At 43.8% G+C, this 19,626-nt stretch overlaps 1 protein-coding gene and 1 pseudogene across 3 annotated transcripts in view; one reads left to right on the top strand and one right to left on the bottom strand.

Annotated features, from left to right (window-relative positions):
* KLHL5 (kelch like family member 5) overlaps nucleotides 1–19,626 on the top strand; it is a 73,717-nt gene that overhangs the window by 16,151 nt on the left and 37,940 nt on the right. For 2 of the 3 annotated variants that reach the window (XM_027768567.1, XM_027768568.1), the window contains 4 exons: nucleotides 519–979; nucleotides 13,316–13,498; nucleotides 15,304–15,440; nucleotides 17,131–17,327. In XM_027768567.1, coding sequence (XP_027624368.1) covers nucleotides 597–979; nucleotides 13,316–13,498; nucleotides 15,304–15,440; nucleotides 17,131–17,327 — 900 coding nt within the window. In that variant the 5' untranslated portion in view covers nucleotides 519–596. Of the gene's footprint in view, nucleotides 1–518; nucleotides 980–13,315; nucleotides 13,499–15,303; nucleotides 15,441–17,130; nucleotides 17,328–19,626 lie in introns of those variants that run through there. The other variant, XM_027768569.1, reaches the window with a different exon arrangement.
* LOC106733984 (peptidyl-prolyl cis-trans isomerase NIMA-interacting 4 pseudogene) lies at nucleotides 10,228–10,755 on the bottom strand (annotated as a pseudogene).

The raw sequence follows: 19,626 nt of genomic DNA, 5'->3' as shown, positions 1-19,626 counted from the left end.
CCTAAAAATCCCTGTAACTCATCTAATTTAGAAATGCATTGAGAACACTTGTTTCGCGATACCTCATTTAGGAACTTAGCTTAAAAATACAGACATTTTACAGTGATTTTTAACTACAAAGGAAAAAATGCTCCAGAATACATTTCTTGCCTCAGCAGTAAAAGAGTTAATACACTCAGCAGTGGAGCCCCAGATAGTGCAATGGGCTAGGGCTTCCTGTCTCTGTCATTTGTGGCTTAAGGAAAGGGGGTGGTGTTCTGCATCTGAAAGGACTTTAATGAATGCTGTCAGTGTTTGTGAGAGCTGATGGTCAGTGTGGGGAAGGAGAGCAGGGAAAGTGGTCTAGCTGCTTCAGGATAGGTGGAGGAGAGTTTGCTCTGATCGAACGGAATGTTCCACCGCGATTCAGCCTCATGCATTCTCCTTTGTTCTTTCTCACCTGCTAGATGGGTATAAAAGTAAATGTCGAAATATACACGCATGCAATTTATTGGCCTCTAAATCTGTTTGTTGTACAGCTCTGGTCTTGGTCGGATGCACAAATCCGTGTAGTGCTTTCTGCCCGTTGCCTAGACGATCACTTGGTTTCTCTGAGGATGTCTGGTTCTCGTAAAGAGTTTGATGTGAAACAGATTTTGAAAATCAGATGGAGGTGGTTTGGCCATCAGGCATCAGCTCCTAATTCTACAGTTGACAGCCAACAGGGAGAATTTTGGAATCGAGGACAGACCGGCGCAAGCGGTGGGAGAAAGTTTTTAGATCCATGTAGCCTACAATTGCCTTTGGCTTCAATTGGTTACCGAAGGTCCAGCCAACTGGATTTTCAGAATTCACCTTCTTGGCCAATGGCATCCACCTCTGAAGTCCCCGCATTTGAGTTTACAGCTGAAGATTGTGGCGGTGCACACTGGCTGGATAGACCAGAAGTGGATGATGGCACTAGCGAAGAAGAAAATGAATCTGATTCCAGTTCATGCAGGTTGATTATTTTCTTACTGTTAAATATGGGTGTGGGGGGTGTTCGCTACAGTTTTCAAAAAAATGGAGTTTTTATGATTTAAAATCTATGAATCTATATATCTATGCACATCTGTATGCCTACATGGGTATGTAAAATACCTTGGTGTGAATATATACTTTTGCTAGGATTTGCTAGTGTTTTAATATTCTATAAAATTAGAAAGACCACAAATCGCATTCATTTTGAAACACGTTGTGTTCTATATATAGATCCAGCTCTGCTTTGGAAAAAAAAATGTATAATAGCAATTTTTTGCATCATTGCCTTGCAGTTTGCTCCATTAATTTACCTTCTGTATTCATGGCAAAACTACAGAAGACATTCCTATACTATAAAATGTTATGTGACATTTCAGTCTACAGCCGATGATGGTCTTTTTTCATTTTGATGAACATGAAAGGTCTGACAGGTAGATGCACCTTGTAGTCGCCAGGTTTTTGGACAGCATTGCACAATAGTTGTCAATAATATTTTTCTTACAGTTCTTTCTCTTTGTCCTATCTACGTCGCAGTCCCCAGACGGATACAGAGAGTCTAGTGACATGCCTGTTTCCAACATGACAGCTACTAATTCCTGTTCCCTTCCCTCTCACCGGAATTTGTGCTGTTTAGGAAAATGAAAGGCATCCTTTCAAGAGAGTTTCAGGGAGCAGAGAAGAGCTAGATGTGGTCAGCTGGTGAAAGGGGGGGGAGAGGAGGAAAAAATGAGTTAGAAGAACGAAGAGAAAGGGGAAATGGGCATTTTTCTGATGACTTTATCTGTCTTCACCCTTGGCATCTGGTTTTATCTTTGAAATGGATTTCCTTATTCATCAGCTTAATTTGCTCTAACATCATATAACCCCTGGGAGCTTAAAAGTCATCTCCCTGATTCATCTTCACTCAGAAATATTTTGAAATATTTTAAGGCACAAATAACTGGCAGTTGTCTAGTTTGATCACTGTATGGTCTTTCTTTTCAAATGTCTTTGCAGGTTTTGATCACACTTGTCATTTGTAAATATGAATGTAGGCATCACAGGAGATTGAGACCAAATAAGCTCATTTATTCAGGGAATTGCTGGAGACTTGCTCCCTTTTCCTCCTCTAACCTTCAGAACAGGGAATTCTGAACTTTGGGGCTGGAATGATTAAAAACTATAGACCAGTCACCTATAACCATTCGTGTAGTAGAGACAGGGACTTATCTTTACATAGGTCAATAGTGAACTTAATTTACAATTTTAAAAATTAGTTCATGGCTTGACTGTCTTAAGGGTACAGGAATAATCATTTTAATATGGAGCTCAGTGGGACGTGGTTTTTTATTTTCTTTGGAGACTTGTTGCCATAAGGGGAATAATTTTTATAATAAAAGGCTCATGGTTTATCACTCGTGGGAAACTAAAGAGTAATCATTATTCTGTTTGAATATCAATACAATGTATAAGGGATGGTTGAACAAAATTAGAAAAAAAAATAGAACATTCATTTAACAGCATCGATTGTCAAACTCTTAACATGTTTCTACTACCTGGAGAAGCTAGCATGTGTGTATAAAAATGTGTATACATGTATGGTCTTGAAAAGATCATACATGCATGGGTCATTAACTTATCTCCTCAAAACAAAGGTAGTTTACATAGCTAATAATTACTAAAATTAAACTAATCTATTCTTCTGTGTATACTAAAATTTCATCTTGGTAGGATATTCATTATGAAATAAAAAGATTATTTTCTGCTTATAGGTTGCTATATGCATTCTTCAAGCATGTAAAATTGACATTCCTATTTATAGGAGACATAAAAATAAGATTTTCAAAAATTGAAAATAAACATAGTTGTTTTTTAAATGAAAGTTTTAAAGATAAAGTAAGATGGGGAGAGATAGTTCCCATCTTCAGTGGCCAACTAGTCCTCAAAAATGATTTCGAAAACGATGTGCTGAAAGAAAATAGCCCTGCTTTTAGATAAGAGGGAGACTCTGTCAGAGCAAATTTAATATTCCTCTTGATTTCAAATTTCAGTTGTAACATCTCACTGTTGAGAAGAAAATTCTAGACATTAGAAATGTGCTCTTCTCTGTTTTCCTCCAGATCGAATATATCTCATTCTTTCATCTTCTTCAGTCCTCTCCCTTGGAGTCTTTGACCTTTGTCATAAGAATACATTGATTTGCCCTCAGCTTTTTGATGAAGTGAACATCAGACTTCTAAGTGGTTGCCTTTTGACTGTAAACAGGTCAAAGCCTATCACTGTTAATGTCAAAAGAAGTTCCACTGACATTCATCAAATGTTTGTGTAGAACATGGGAGCAGTTCTTTTTCTTATATTTAACGTTTGCAAATAATGAAATATGTAGTAAACATTTTGCTCATGCTAGAAATTGGTATCTTTGAATAATGGGACCAGCAGTTGGCATAATAGCTATGTCACTGGACTCCCATGTAGTTGACCGCAGTTCGAGTCTCGGACCCGGTGGCTTAAACTCACGCTGGGCGCATGTGCATGTGTGCCCAAGATCCCAAGAGGAGAATGGAGAAGGGATTGCAGTGTGGCCATCCCCCTTGGGGGGTGATTTCTCGCTTTCTATCTCTCTGTCTCTCTCTGTCTGTCTGGCGAGCGCACACACCCTATAGAAAAATAACTCTCAAAAAAAAATATCGAAGACATACTAGGGAAACACATATAATATAGTAATTTGTTACTTAAGCCATCATAAGATTTACATACACCTCAAAATTTAAGCTGAAATGTGGAGTTATTAGAAAAAGGGGCAGACAGCTGTGTGGTTTGGCACTAAGAATCACAACGCCCACAGCAGATCTGGACCATTTCAAGCAGGAATTAGGAGGCATCGTATGTTGGAAACATATTTTGTAAGTGTTCTAGCTAAGAGAAATGTCTGCCCCATTCTTAGACTTCTAGCAATTTCTGCTGCCATATAAGTGGTATAAAAGTTGCTCATCTGGGTCAGTAGGTGGCATGGTGGCTAAGGCTCTAGACTCCCACATGGCCAACTGCAGTTCAAGTCTCAAACCTGTCAACTTGCTTTCTCTCTCTCTGGTCAAGTTGAATAATAATAAAACTAAATGAATAATTATTAAATATATATATATGTAATTCTTAACTATATAACTCTTAAATATGTATGTGTGTGTGTGTATATATATATGTGTGTGTATATATGTGTTGTTTATCTTTTTTAAAAGAATTATTTATTGGAAACCAGCAGTTAGCGTAATGGCTATGTCGCTGGACTCCCACGTAGTCAACCGTGGTTCGTGTCCCGGACCCGGTGGCTTAGAAGTCACATCGGGCGCATGTGCGTGCATGCCCAAGATAAACCACAAAAAAAAAAAAAAAAAAAAAAAAAAGAAAGAAAAGAAAAAAAAAAGAAGTATTTATTTATTATTATCGTTAAAATTATTTTTTACATGAGTTTTGCCAGAGAAAGACAGAGGGAGGGAGAGTGAGAAAGCAAGCTGCCAGGTCCAGGACTCAAACCATGGCCAGCCGTGTGGTAATTCCAGCACCTTAACCACCACGCCACCTGCTGGCCCTGTTATTTATCTTTCATTGTTGGTCTATAGCCTAGACTTCTTTTTTCCATGAGAATCTTCTCAGTCATTACTTTGGTATTTTTTTTTTTAAGAATTGTTTTTATTTAAGTTTATTTATTCATTCATTTCTTTTTAAATTTGACCAGAAAGAGAGAGAGAGAGAGAAAGTGGGAAAGTAAGCCACCAGGTCCGGGACTCAAACCATCGTTGGCGTGTGGGAGTGTCCAGCACCTTAACCATCATGCCACCTGCTGGTCCCCATTACTTTGGTATTAAAACACAAACTTTGTTTTCTTTTCTTTTCTTTTCTTTTTTAAATTATTTAGGCCATAGGGTGTACAGAGAAATAGGGAGAGAAATAGAGAGAGAAAGTGAGAAGTCACTCCCAGGGTGGGGATGGCCACACTGCAATCCTTGCTCCTCCATTCTCCTCTCAGGATTCCAGGCCCATGCACACGCACCTGCCCAGGACTCAAACTGTGGAGTCAGCTCTATGGAATCTAGCACTATGCCACCTGCTGTCCCCAAACTGTTTTCTTCCATGACGAATTTTAAGTCACAGTGGTGCCACCTTTTATGTAACCAGTAGATCCCTAAAATCTTAATTCCAGATGAATTCTTACTGAGACCAACAAGGTGTATATAGTGGCCCGCTCGGTACCCATAGTTTAAACTCAATTTACACTTCACTTGATTTACACACTTTGAAATTCCCTTTTGTTTAGTGATAGAATATGTGTGCACACGAGATCTCGCGATAGGAGGGCCTACAACAGAGTCTCCTTACCCCACGGTTCCCCTCCCCCAGGCCCCGCCCCCTGGGATCCCGGGTGCCCACCAGCGCCTGAAGCCTTTTCAGGCTGACTCAGAGATCCGTATCCACAGTCAGCCACGTGGCTTCCCGCATTGCAGGGTACCGTGTCATCGTGGTCCCTCAGCAGCTGGGCCCGAGATATGATTTTAGCATACTTTTCATTGGGGGAATTTCATGACTTCAAATGTTAGGAAGTTCAATTCTTTATACATGGCACTGTTTTTTAGTCGATTTGTGTAAAATGCTACTACATTTTACAGATATTCCAAAATAATCATAGGAAATGCTCCCTGAGTGCTTCCTGAGTATGCGGGCGCTGTTCTGAGCTCTTTACTGTGCTAACTCTGTCTCCACCAGTTTTCTGTTGGTGTTTTTAGATTTTTGCAATAAGGCATGTGCGCTCCCAGGAGAGAAACAGAGAAAATGAGAAATCTGCCCCCTGGGCAGGTAGCCACACTGCAGTCCCTCCTCCTCTATTCTCCTCTCAAGATTCTAGACACGCGTGCATATGCACCCGGCACAATTTTCAAGCCACCAGGTCCGGGACTCAAACCAAGATCGGCCATGTGGGAGTCCAGCGCCTCAACTCCCACACCACCTGTTTGCCCCACAACATTGGTTTTTTTTTTTTTAGTTAGGCTGCTATTATTATCAGCCTTATCTAATTCTAATTTTATAGATGAGGCAAATGGGGCATAGAGTTTAGTAAGTAAAATAACTTCATTTAAAAAAAAAAGGCATTTATTTATTTATTTATTTTAAGAGAGATTTTTGCTATAGGGCACATTTGCTCACCCGAGAGACAGACAGAAAGCAAGGAATCACCCCCGAGGGGATGGCCATGCCGCAGTCCCTTCTCCATTCTCCTCTCAGAATTTTGGTCACGCACACACATGTACCCAGCATGAGTTTTAAGCTGCTGGGTCTGGGACTCGAACCACAGTCAACTATGTATGAGTCCAGTGACGTAACCATTATGCCATCAGCTGGTCCCCAAGCTTTTATTTTTTTAAAAGAGTTTTAGATTTACAAGAAAGTTGTAAAGACAGTGCAGTGAGTTCCTACGTACAGCACGTCCAGCTTCTCCTGTTATTTATATCATACATTAATGAAGCAATTGGTTACAATTAATGGACCAATGGCAATACTTTTTTTTTTTTTAAGGAGATTCTTGCTATAGGGTGGATGTGCTTGCCAGAGAGAGAGAGACAGAGAGTCAGAAAGAGAGAAATCACACCCCAGGGGGTAGGATGGCCACGCTGCAATTTCTTCTTCTCCATTCTCCTCTCAGGATTTGGGGCATACATGCACATGTGCCCCGCATGATTTTTAAGCCACTGGGTCTGAGACTCAAACTGCAGTCCATTACGTGGGAGTCCGGCAACATAACCGTTACACCATCTGCTGGTCCCAATACGTTCTATTCATTGAATCCATACTTCATTTGGATTTCCTTAGTTTCTTACCTAAAGTCCTTTCTTTTTTTTTTTTTTTTTTTCTTTTTTTGGAGAGGTTTTTTACACTATAGGGCGCATGCGCTTGCCAGACAGACAGAGAGAGACATAGAGACAGAAAGCGAGAAATCACCCTCCAGGGGGGATGGTCACGCCACAATCCCTTCTCCTCCATTCCTCTCTCGGGATCTTGGGCACGCACGCACATGCGCCTGGCGTGAGTTTTAAGCCACCGGGTCCAGGACGTGAACCATGGTGGATTACGTGGGACTCCAGCGACATAGCCATTACACTAACTGCTGGTTCCCCTAAAGTCCTTTCTTGATCCTGGGTACCACATCACAGTTAGTCGCATGTCCCCTCGGGCTCCTCTTGGTTGTGTTAGTTCTCAGACGTGGCTTGTTTTTGGTGGCCTTCACATTTGTGGGAGAACTGACCAGGTGTTTTGTAGAAGGTCGTACTCAACTGGAGTTTGTCTAATGTTTTTCTCATCGTTAGACTAGAGTTACTGGTTTGGGGGAAGAATATCACAGAAAAAAAGATTCCTTTTTCATCATATTGTATCAAGGTTTTTGTTTGTTTGGGTTTTTTTTGAGAGGTTTTTGCTATAGAGTGCGTGCGCTCACCAGACAGACAGAGAAACAGAAAGTGAGAAATCACCCCTCAGGGGGGATGGCCACGCCGCAATCCCTTCTCCTCTATTCTCCTCTCAGGATCTTGGGCACGCACGCACACACGCCCGGCGGCGTGAGTTTAAGTCACCAGGTCCGGAACTCGAACCGCGGTCGACTGCGTGGGAGTCCAGCGACATAGCCATTACGCTAACTGCTGGTCCCAAGGAATCTATTAACCTGGTCTCTCACTGTCAGTATTGACATTGGTCACTTGGAAATAATGTGTTGCAGTTTGGATCAAAATAATTAAGATGTAGATTTTTGGGACTGGGTGGTGGCACAGCAGTACGCAAACTTTGTGAGACTGACTCACGTGGGAAGGTTCTAGGTTCACATCCAGAGACCTCCCTCAACATGCCAGGCCAACACATGGCCATTCTCCACGGCTGGCCAAGGTTGGGCATGGACTACAGGAAAGGACCCAGTTGGAGGCGCCTGTCTCTGTCTCTTACTCATGGGGAAAAGAAACAAACTTTCAAAACAAATCATGCTTTTATCCAAACACTGCACTGCCCGCGTAGAGTAGACAGTTCTTCATGACTTTTCATTTCATCAGAGTTCAACTCCAACTACGTATGGCCAAGTATTCATTCTAACCAGTTTCACCTTTCCCCAGTTAATTCTCTTTACCAGGTTCTTGAGAATACCAGGCTTGTTGGGGTTACACATGTCCGTTGGCCCAGCCACTACTCTTTTTTTAAGAGAGATTTCTGCTATAGGGCACATGCACTCGCCAGAGAGACAGAAAGTGAGAAGTCACCCCCTGGGGGGATGGCCATGTCGCAATCTCTCCTCCTCCAGTCTTCTCTTGGGATTTTAGGCATACACATACACGCGCCCGGCATGAGTCTTAAGCTGCCAGGTCTGGGACTCGAACCGCTGTCGATCATGTAGGAGTCCAGCAACCTACCATTATGCCATCTACTGGTCCCTACTACTACCCACAGTGTTCTGACCCATCTAACTGGCGGCTTGCTGCCCTGGGTTTCAACCACAGATACCTTGAACTTTTCTATTGGGATGTCAGAAAAGTCATGATGTGTTTTTTTTTTTTTATGTAAAAATGGATCATGACCTTTCTGACACCCCAATAGTTCATGGCTAATCGATTTGTTATTCTTCCAGTCGTCTTGAAGGCCAGCATTGGGGTTCTTCTCTTCCGACAATGGATTACCCACATACTCTCACCTTTCCTCGGGTGCAGCTGCTTTTTCTCAGCTTTTTGTATGTTGTCTTTGGGTCTCACTGTTTGAGCTAGTCTACTCATTCTGGCTCCATTTTACATGAAAATCCTCACGTTTCCACATGAAACAAGTTTTGTTTCCAGAGGTCACGTGGCACGGAAGGTTGGCTATCAGGTACTTCTGAGGAGGATAGATAGCAGTGTCCCCATCACACCTAACTGTGCACACTGCATCACGGACTCCCTTAAGGACCCGACGTAAGCTGTGTGACCTTTCCCCCAGAAAACTCTGTGTGTGTGTGTGAAATTGACTGGATGGTTCAAACAGAACAGGACTGAAGTCATTAGTTCCCAGAGCCACGGACAAAGCTGAAGAATCAGCTTAGGAAAAGGACGTTGTAACCCCACATTTTGAAAGCAGAGAAGCCTGTCTTTATGCTACTTGTTGCTCCCATTTTATTTTATATTTATTCCATTTGGGACTGGATGGTGAGGCTTTCCGTCCTGGGCATCAGGTCTACCAGGCCTGAAAATAGTGGTGCACGTGCACACACACCCCACCTAGACACATGACCGAGTTGGTTCACTTTAGGAAGTGTATTGCGTAAAAGTAAACTGAAAAGGGTATGCATCCAAAAATTTAGAGACTGGGACTAGCAGGTGGCATAGTGCTTAAGGCACTGGGCTCCCATATGGCCGACCAAGGTTCAAGTCCCAGATCTGGCAGCTTGACAATCACACTGGGCATGTGTGCGTGCATGCCCAAAATCCCCGGAGGGGAATGGAGAAGGGATTGCGGCATGACCTTCTCCCGTGGGAAGTGACTTCTCACTTTCTCCTTCACTGTCTCTGTCTCTCTCTGGCTAGTGCATACACCCTATGGCAAAAAAAACTCTTAAAAAATTTTAGCTTGCAGTGTGCAATTTGCATTTGTATATGTGTGGTTTTTGTAAAAGATGTCAAGATTCATGACATCGTATTTGCACTTTTGCAAAGGCACGGATTCTGAACGCCTTAAGCTGTGATGCAGGTGGCTGGGAGTAAATCGCTTACTGAGAGTATGAGCCAAACCATGGAGGGTTTCAAAGCAGCTTTTGTCCTACTCGAAATCCTATCCAATATCATTCTTGTAAACTCACTTTTTTATTTTTATTTTGAAAAATTATTCTATTTAGAAATCCCAGTACAAATACTGGCGAAATAAGTAAAGGAATCTAAGTCGTTTATAAAAAAGTATATTGGTCCGTGTGCGTGCACACGTGCCTGTGAGCACAGGAGTGAAGGCTGGGGAATGAACAGTGCTTAGGTAGGGTTGCTCTTCAAGTTTTTCCAGTTTATGAAATTCGAAGAGTCAGATTTCAAGTCCCCTCACTAAGGAATCATATCTGAGTCTCCCCACTTCCTAGCTGTGCAGTGCTGCCTATTTGGAGTCCCTCTAAATAGTGGGTGACTTGATGCTGTGGCCTTTTTTCCTATGTTTGAGCGTTTTTCTGACTTATGAATTCATTGTATACCACAGAGAATGAAATAAGCTAAAAATTCAGTGTTTCCCTCTAGCCTGGAAAGATCCCACAATCTATATGTAGTTCATTACAGTGGAAGTCTATTACAGAACATTTGAATGATCGTATTCAATTCTTTGACATTTTTTTCAGTCTCTCATATGGTTTTATTTTCTCCCTTCAACCATGATAATATGATATCCAACTTTTGTCTTAACTGGTGGGTCTGTAAACACAGGTTTATCCATCCCACTGACTTCCAAGGCCAATGCTGCTTCTTGAAATGGTCCCACCATGGATCCTCTGGCCATCCAACCCAAGTCGCCCCCTTGCCTGGCTTTATCTTCACTGTATTGTGTGGCCACTTCATTGGGTCTCATTCCAGACTTTAACTTGTCCATGGCTTCCATACTTTTGCTGTGTTTTTCACATAGAATGTGTCTGGCCTTTACTGCACTGCCACCACCTTTGGGACCCTGTAACTTCTTGTCAGCACTATCCCTTCCAGACGCTGTTCCACCTATACCCCCTTTTCCAGAACCTCTTTTTCCTTTGGGTGGCATCTTCAAGACTTGCCGATGAACAGTCTGAAATATTATTTACCGTCAGTATCATATCAATTAAACTAAGGCGAGGTATTAGATGTATTGGGTTGTCTGGAAAGTTGTGACATGTTTTGCATAGAAAAACAGAAAAATATGTCACGACTTTCCCGGTGACCTCGTATTTTCTGTTAGCATACCAAAAAAATCAAATAAAGAAGAGAGAGGGGGCAGCAGGTAGCGTGGTGGTGGAGGTGCTGGACTCCCATATGGCTGACCACGGTTCATGTCCTAGACCCGGAGGCTTGAAACTCACACCACGTGCATGTGTGTGCATGGCCAGAATCCCAGGGGGAGAATGGAGTGTCCTAAAAAGGAGGAATGGCCAAGACACCGTGTACTCTGCAAGCCTGTCAGGTCACTCCGTTCCTTCCTCTTTCATGTCCCTTCGTGAACAGTGACTTTGCTTTTCAGTAGGAAACAAACCAGAAGCCCGTGCTTGTTTTGATCATTCGTTTGAAGCAGTGAAAGTGATTGCCGTGCCCAGAAATCTCAGCGAATTAATTGCCATGCTGAATTAATATGACAATTAACATGCAATGCAGTTGAAGACTTGTGAGCAAATAAGTTAAGTTTGAAATGTCATTTTAGAAACATAAGTTGTCGAGGGTGGCAAAGTGTGGTGTAGTGGTTAAGGTGCTGGACATCCATATGGCCGACCGTGGTTCAAATCCTGGACCTGGAGGCTTGCTCTCTCACTCTCCCTCTCTTTCTTTCTGTCTCTGTCTCACTCGTGCTCAGTAGCAAAAACCTTAAAAACATGCAAAAATACTCCTACCTACAAGAGAGACTGGGATGTGTCATCTAGCTGTATTTCCTCCAGAAAAAGAAACTTAGGTTTTGGTCAATAAGCAGCCTGTGTACCAGGAGCAAACCACATGACTTAATCTCCTTTGACATCGGTTCCTTTCTTTAAAAGGGGGATGGCTAATGGCTTTGTTCTTTTTTTTTTTTTTTTCCTGTTTTTGGAGAGGTTTTTGCTATAGGGCGTGTGCGCTCGCCAGACAGACAGAGAGAGACAGAGAGACAGAAAGCGAGAAATCACCCCCCAGGGGCGGATGGTCACACCGCAATCCCTTCTCCTCCATTCTCCTCTCGGGATCTTGGGCACGGCATTTTTTTTTTTTTTAAGTTTTTTTTTGCCTAGGGTGCATGTGCTCACTGAAAAGGGGCGGGGGCGTTGGGGGTGGTGGTGAAAAATAACCTCCCAGGTGGGATGGCTATGCCACAAATCCTTCTTCATTCTCTTCTCGAGGTTTTGGGCATACACACACACATACCCAGCACGATTTTTAAGCTGCCTAGTCCGGGACTCAAACCAAAGCCAGCTATGTGAAAATCCAGCACTTTAACCACTACACCACCTGCAGGCCCTGAAAATAACTCATTTTTAAGTAAAGGATGACTTGAATTTATATCTCCAAAATAGTTTCGCTTACTTCCTGCCTTCAAAGATGAGACTAGAAAGACCTCTTCCAGCTGAATCCTCCAGGTAGATGATAAGGCTGTCAATAGGAACACAGTTTGACTCATTTTCACGAGAGAGGTCGGGTTTACCAGGGAAGAGACCTCAAGACATTCCAAAGAGTATGTGTAGCTATTAACAGCAGATGTCACATTCACTCACGATGTTTATACCATATGCAAAGAGTCTTCAAAAAATTCCTAACCAATGTGTATTATTAAAAAAAAAAAAAAAAAAAAAAAAAAAAACCAAAAAAAACTGTACATGAATTTCAGGGGGTTTTTTTTTGCACCAAAATAAACTCACTTTAATTTCATTTCCCACAAAGTTTTTGAAGTTCCCGCATGCATCCTTGAGCCATCACTGTTTTTTGTTCGTTTTGGTTTTGTTTTTTGTTTTTGCTATAAGGTGCGTGTGCTTCCGAGGAGAAAGAGAGAAAGAAAGTGAGAAGTCACCCCAGAGTGGATGGCCATACCTAGTCCTTTCTCCTCCATCCTCCTGTTGGAATTTCAGGCACACAGGCGCGTGAACCCCGTGTGGTTTTCAAGCTGCAAGGCCGGGGACTGGAACCACCCAGCTGCCTTCATTCCCATGCCACCCGCTAGCCCAAACCATCATTGATTTGAAAGACAGAAATGGATTCCGGGCTCAGTCTGTGTGGTGCAGTTAATAGTGAACCAAGCTACAAGGCTGGGAGCCACGTGGCCACGTGCCATCTGGATTCCCGGCCCTGTTGACCTGAGATGCAGTGAGCAGACGCCCACGTGCCCAAGATCCTGACAACCTGGAGGGCTGAGCAGGGGGGGAGGCGTGGGGTGACCAGACCCTGTTGAGAGTGCGTCCCTCTCTCTGTACACGTGCATGTGTACACAAACACACTATCATGAAAAAGTGTTTACATGTATGATACGGATGATGCATTTATGCTAATTGTTCTTCGTTAATATTGACATTTGATTTCTTCTACTGTACCTGAAGGTTTTAAAAAGGGTTTAATAGGAAAGATCTTTTGACTGCAATCGCCGTATCTAAAAGTGCCTGTGTCTTTCGTCCCAGGACTTCCGGGAGCAGTCAGACGCTGTCTTCCTGCCATACCATGGAGCCATGCTCATCGGATGAATTCTTCCAAGCCCTGAACCATGCTGAGCAGACCTTTAAAAAAATGGAAAACTATCTGAGACATAAACAGTTATGTGATGTGATTCTAGTCGCTGGTGATCGTAGAATTCCAGCCCACAGGTGATGGTTTTCTCAATGTCTGCATGTCTGAAATTGTTCCTTAATAATTTCGTTTTGTATTTGACATCACTTTTCCAAATTGGCTGTTATGCTTATTTTTTTTTTTTCAGAAAAGTTTTTGTTATAGAGCACATGTGCTCATCAGAAAGACAGAGACAGAGAGACAGAAAACGAGAAATCACCCCCCCCCAGAGGGTGGGGGAGGAATGGCCACACCGCAATCCCTTCTCCTCCATTCTCCTCTCAGGATCTTGGGCATGCACACACACGCGCCCAGTGTGAGTTTAAGCCACCGGGTCTGGGACTCAAACTGCGGTTGACCACATGGGAGTCCAGTGATATAGCCATTATGCCAACTGCTGGTCCCTTGACTGTTATGCTTTGGGAAAGGGATCTATGTTATGAAGTTTCCATCAAGGAAATGTGCATCTGAAATTATACACGAAATGGGCCTGAAAGAGCCATTTCCCATCCATAGAAGCACATAAAACAGAGCGCACTCCCCTCAAAGGCAGTAGTATTGGCGAGGGATTCCAGTAAGATAAGTTTTCATGCCAGTCTACCTACTGATAACTTGAAATAAGCCCAATGGGAATTAGAGCTTGTAGTTATTTAGAAGCAGCAAGCTTGATGGAATGGAGTAGCAAAAACCTCTTCAGAGTTTTAAAACAGCCATGCCTAGCTTCATTTCTAACTCCAGGAAGTGAAAAAAGCGAGGTTACAGAATAAAAGCCTTTAACACAAATGATGTATTCTTTCTTCAAGAAAGAAAAGGGAAAGAATGGTTTAATAACGTTTATTTTCTCCTGGTAATTGCAATTTCATTATTAATCACTACTGTGTTCCCAAAGTGGTTTTTTAATGCCCTTCATAATTAATTAGCACTCTGTCCCAAAGGGTTTTTTTTTTTCTTTTTTCTTTTTCAACCCTCCAGTCCCCATCTGCTTTGTTCTGCGTTTCCCCCGTTGCAGTTCCCACCTTTCCTCCTCTGTAGAATGTTCTTCTACCATTCTTTGTCTCCTTTGCCCCTAAAATGGGAGACTCTATGAGGGAAGCCGCCTTTCGTCCGTTTAGTAACTGGCGTGTGTCGGCCACCTGGGCCGCTGCCCGGTGCTGACTCACCACACACGGGCTCCATTCAGTGAATGAGTGAAGGAAGAAAACGGCTGTTCTCAGGAGGAGGAAGAACATGCACCGGAGGGCGAGTTCAGATGGACGGTCTCTGCAGAAGGCGACGTCTGGGCGAAGACGTGAAGGAGATGCAGGGTTTAGTCATGCAGGTATCTGGGGGTGGCAGGAGCAGGTGCCTGGCACAGATGAAGAGCAGCAGTGGCCCAAGATCCCGAGAGGAGGATGGAGGAGAAGGGATTGCGGCGTGGCCATCCCCCTGGAAGTTTAAAATAACTTGCAAATACCACTTCCAAATGTTGCCCATATATGCACTAATCCCAAATTAAATTATTTTTTTTTAAAAAATAGCTTATTTCAACAAACGGTAACTATAAAATAACCTTCACTTTTTTTTTTTTTAAACATACAGTCAAGTTCACGCTATGGGCTTCCTGCTTCTTTCCTGAATGTTCCAAGGTGATATTTCAGTAGTAGGCAGGCAGGTCATTTACGTCAGCAGAAAGTGGTCAGTAATAGTCATTTATTATTCAAAGGAAGGAAGTGGAGCATAAAGCAATCTGTCAGACTAGGACCACGCGCTCTGTGGGTGCCAAGGAGAAAAGCAGCAGCAGCCCTCGTTAATGGGCATCCGCTTTACTGCGGGCGTTGATTCTTCTTTCCTGATGGGTTTTCAGATTGGTGTTGTCCTCCGTCTCGGATTATTTCGCCGCCATGTTTACTAATGACGTTAGAGAAGCAAGACAGGAAGAGGTGAAGATGGAAGGCGTCGAGCCGAATTCGCTGTGGTCCTTGATTCAGTACGCGTACACAGGTACTCGGTCTCAGGGTGGCAATGAAAACCTCCTAGGTTTATGTTGGAGTATTAAATTGCAGATGTCTGCTTTTAATCGAGGAGGCCGTGGCTAGCCTCATTCAGCTGTTTTCACTACCACTCCTTTGGAGACTAAAATCTTAGGAAAACCTTTAAATGGTTGTCATAGCTGAGTTTTTGAATGTTTTTTGTTGTTGTTGTTTGTTTGTTTGTTTGTTTGGAGAGGTTTTTGCTATAGGGCGTGTGTGCTCGCCAGAAGGGCAAGAGAGACATAGAGACAGAAAGAGAGAAATCACCCCCCAGGGGGGATGGCCACCCCGCAATCCCTTCTCCTCCATTCTCCTCTCAGGATCTTGGGCACGCACGCACACGCGCCCGGCGTGAGTTTAAGCCACCAGGTCCGGAACTCAAACCGCGGTTGACTACATGGGAGTCCAGCAACAGTCATTATGCCAACTGCTGGTCCCAAACAGTATTTTTTTAAGTGGAGTCACTGGTGAGAGAGACAGACGCAGAGACAGCAAGAGGGAAAGTGAGAAATTACCCCTCAAGGGGGATGGCCACGCTGCAGTCCCTTCTCCTTCCAGAACCTTGGGCATACATGCCCACATGCCTGGCATGAGTTTCAAAACTCTGGGAGTCCAGCCATGTAACCACTATGCCATGTGCTGGCCCCTCGAATGGTACTTTTAAATACTAATGTAATTATTATGGGTCCAGCAGGTGGCATGGAAGTTAGGGTGGCTGGATTCTATGTGGTCAATAGCGTGGTTCAAGTCCCGAACCTGGTGGCTTGAAAATCAGGCCCTGGGCACATGTGTGTCTCTGCCCCAAATCCCAAGTGAATGGAGGGAGGACCACAGCATGGTCATCCTGGTGGGTGATATCTCACCTTATCTCTCTCTCTCTTTCTCTTTCTCTCTCTGGTGAGTGTGCATGCCCTATATATACATCATAAATATACTAGCACATATATGAACTAATACATATTTAGTTTATTAGGTAATGTCAAATTTTTGCATTTAAAATATGGGCCTTATATACAATAGCTATAACTTACTAATTAACACGCGATTTAAAAATTCAAAAAATAGGGGCCAGCAAGTGGTGTGGTGGTTAAGGTACTGGATTCCCACACGTCTGACTGTGGTTCGAGTCCCATACCCGGTGGCTTGATAATCACAACAAATAAATAAATGTTTAAGTTTTTTTTTTCTGAAAATAAGCCATTTATTTTCTACTTTAGTAGGAGTCACAAAAAGCTAATAATTATTTTCTATGTTTCATGCTTTTTTTTGAATGTCTTAAACCACCCAGGTCCATAGTGCATGTAATGAGCTCTTATTTAGAAATATTACCATTAACATCAGTTATTTTATTGTTTTAGAGAGAGATTTTTGCTATAGGGTACATATGCTCACCAGAAAGACAGAGAGACAAAAAGCAAGAAATCACCCCCCGGGGGGATGGCCATGCCACAATCCCTTCTCCTCCATTCTCCTCTCGGGATTTTGGCACGGACGCACACACGCCTGGCAGGAGTTTTAAGCCGCCGGGTGCAGGTCTCAAACCGATTACATGGGAGTCCAGTGACGTAACCATTACGCCATCTGCTGGCCCCAGCGTCAGCCATTGTATAAAGTGAGACTGACGGAGCTCCACAGGTAATGGGGTCTCTGTCCACCCTCAGGCCGCCTGGAGCTGAAGGAAGAGAACATCGAGTGCTTGCTGTCCACGGCCTGCCTCCTGCAGCTCTCGCACGTCGTGGAGGCGTGCTGCAAGTTCCTGATGAAGCAGCTCCACCCCTCCAACTGCCTCGGCATCCGCTCTTTCGCCGACGCCCAAGGCTGTACAGATTTGCACAAGGTGGCTCACAATTACACGATGGTACGTGTGCTTTGAAAATGCTCCTTGCGCTCCTGGCCTTGCTCACGGGGTCGTAGGCTTAGCACACGTGGCTGGCTCTCTGTGACTCTGCCACACTTCCGGAGGTTCCAGGTCACTGTCAAGCGTGTCATAGTTTCACTGTGCTGTGAGGGGAGGACACTAAGTACTTCTCCTGGACGTACGCATCAAGCCCCAAGGTATGACCGTCACCGAGGGCTGAGCGTGGCCGAGGCCACTTCCCTTCAGGACTCCCACAGTCACGTAGAAACTGGCCTAGCACCTGCGGTGTGTTGTACAGTGCTCATACAGAAAAAGGGAGCGCAGGGGAGACTTTTTATTGAGGATCGATCTGATTAGATGAAGGATTGTAGAGCCTTGCTGAACAACGTTCAAATGAAAAGCCAAGCATGGACCAGGTAGCCTGAAGGAGGACAATACGCAGATCGATGTAAGCTTGCAAAAGCACCGTGGGCGTCTTAGGGCAGCACGTTAGAAGCAGCCTCATGGTCTCCATAGTAGCAGGAGAGTGGGAAGGGAATGCGGGCGGACCTTTTAGGAACTGTGACCTTGCCATGTGACAGAAGTTGGTCCTTCACCCCTGGGCAATGATTGGAGGCTTGAAACTCACACTGGGCACATGTGTGTGTGCCCAAAATCCCCAGAGGAGAGTGGAGAAAAAAGGATTGTGGTGTGGCCATTGCCTCGGGGGGTGATTTCTCTCTATCTCTGTCTCTCGCTCTGTCTCTCCGGTGAGCACACGTGCCCTTTAGCAAAAATCTCTCTCTAAAAAAATAAATAAAATAAAACCCATGTATAATAAAGAGCAAGTAAGAAGTCATTAGCAAAAAAAAATAAAACGAGGGCTACCATAGCCACATTTAAGGGAGGTTTAAATGAGTCAAGAGAAGTTTAACACTCAACATGGTGATGGACACATTCTGGAATAGTCAAGAAACGATACCTCGATGTATTGTTGTCACTGCGTGACCTAGTTGTCCCTCGGAGTCCCCTGGGAATTGGTTCTAGGCCTCCCCCACAGGTACCAAAACCCAACGATGCTCAGGTCCCTATGCAAAATGGTGTAATACTGCATGTAGCCAACCTCATCCTTCAAGTCCTATCTAGAAGAGTAATGATCCCCAATACCGTCTCTATTCCTTCGCATGGATTCAGTGTAGTACTCGGCACACAGCAATGTCAAGTTTTGCTCTTTGGAATCTTCTGGACATTCTTTTTTTTTTTCCAAATTCTTTGGACCCACAATTGGTTGCATCCACAAATGCCGAAGGCTGAAGGTATAGATGTACTCGTTCAACACAGTAGGGATTTGAGTGAAAGGATAAACACATTCATACAAAACAGCGTTTATGATTGGTTTTTCTCTCTGTGGTCAAGTCACGTCACAACTGATTACAAGAACTGTTTTTTGTTTGTGATTTTCACGGGGTCTCGAGTGAAAAAACAAGATGGTGCAATATGATAATAATATACAGACCTAGTGTAGTACTGAGTTGATTTTTTTAAGTGTATCTCTTCTACAAGTGGAAGAGACATACAGAGAGAGAGACAGATTTTTTTATTTGAGAGAGAGATTTTGTGTGCTCGCCAGGGACACAGAGAGAAACAGAAAGTGAGAAAATCATTCCCTCACCCCCCACAGGGGGAATGGCCATATCACAATCCCTTCTCCTCCATTCTCTTAGAATTTTGGACATGCACGCACATATTCCTGATATGAGTTTCAAGCTGCTAGGTCCAGGACTTGAACCATGGTCAGCTGCGTGGGAGGTCCAGTGCCTTAACCACCATGCCACCTGCTGGACCTGAGAGAGAGAAAGACAGAAGAACAGCACCTCCAAGAATGCCAAGTAGATGCCACAGTCTACCCGCCAGCTCCAGCTAGCCTGGATGATGGGTTAACGAGCCTGACGCACTCAGGGAGGTGTGCAGACAAAAACACAAGCCTTCCCGCCACAGCCTCAAGAGCATCACGGTTTACCGCTGTGCTACTGCCCAGTCTGTAGATGGACATTTACAAAATGTAGTCCTTTGAGGGTGGTGGGTAAGGCACTGGACTCCCACATGGCTGACCATAGTTCAAATCCCAGATCTGGCAGCTTGAAACACACCAGGCACAAATGTGTGTATGTGTACCCAAAATCCCAAGAGGAGGATGGAGAAGGGACTGCAGGGTGGCCATCTCCCCTGACGGGTGATTTCTCACTTTCCTGCTCTCTGTCTCTCTGGCAAATGAGTACTCCCTATGGCAAAAAAAAAAAAAAAAACTAAAAAAAAAAAA

Source organism: Tupaia chinensis, unplaced genomic scaffold, assembly GCF_000334495.1.
Source record: "Tupaia chinensis unplaced genomic scaffold, TupChi_1.0 Scaffold146907_1, whole genome shotgun sequence".
Taxonomy (NCBI): Eukaryota; Metazoa; Chordata; class Mammalia; order Scandentia; family Tupaiidae; genus Tupaia; species Tupaia belangeri.
The sequence above is the reverse complement of the archived record's forward strand: the minus strand, read 5'-3'. Positions and strand labels throughout refer to the sequence as shown.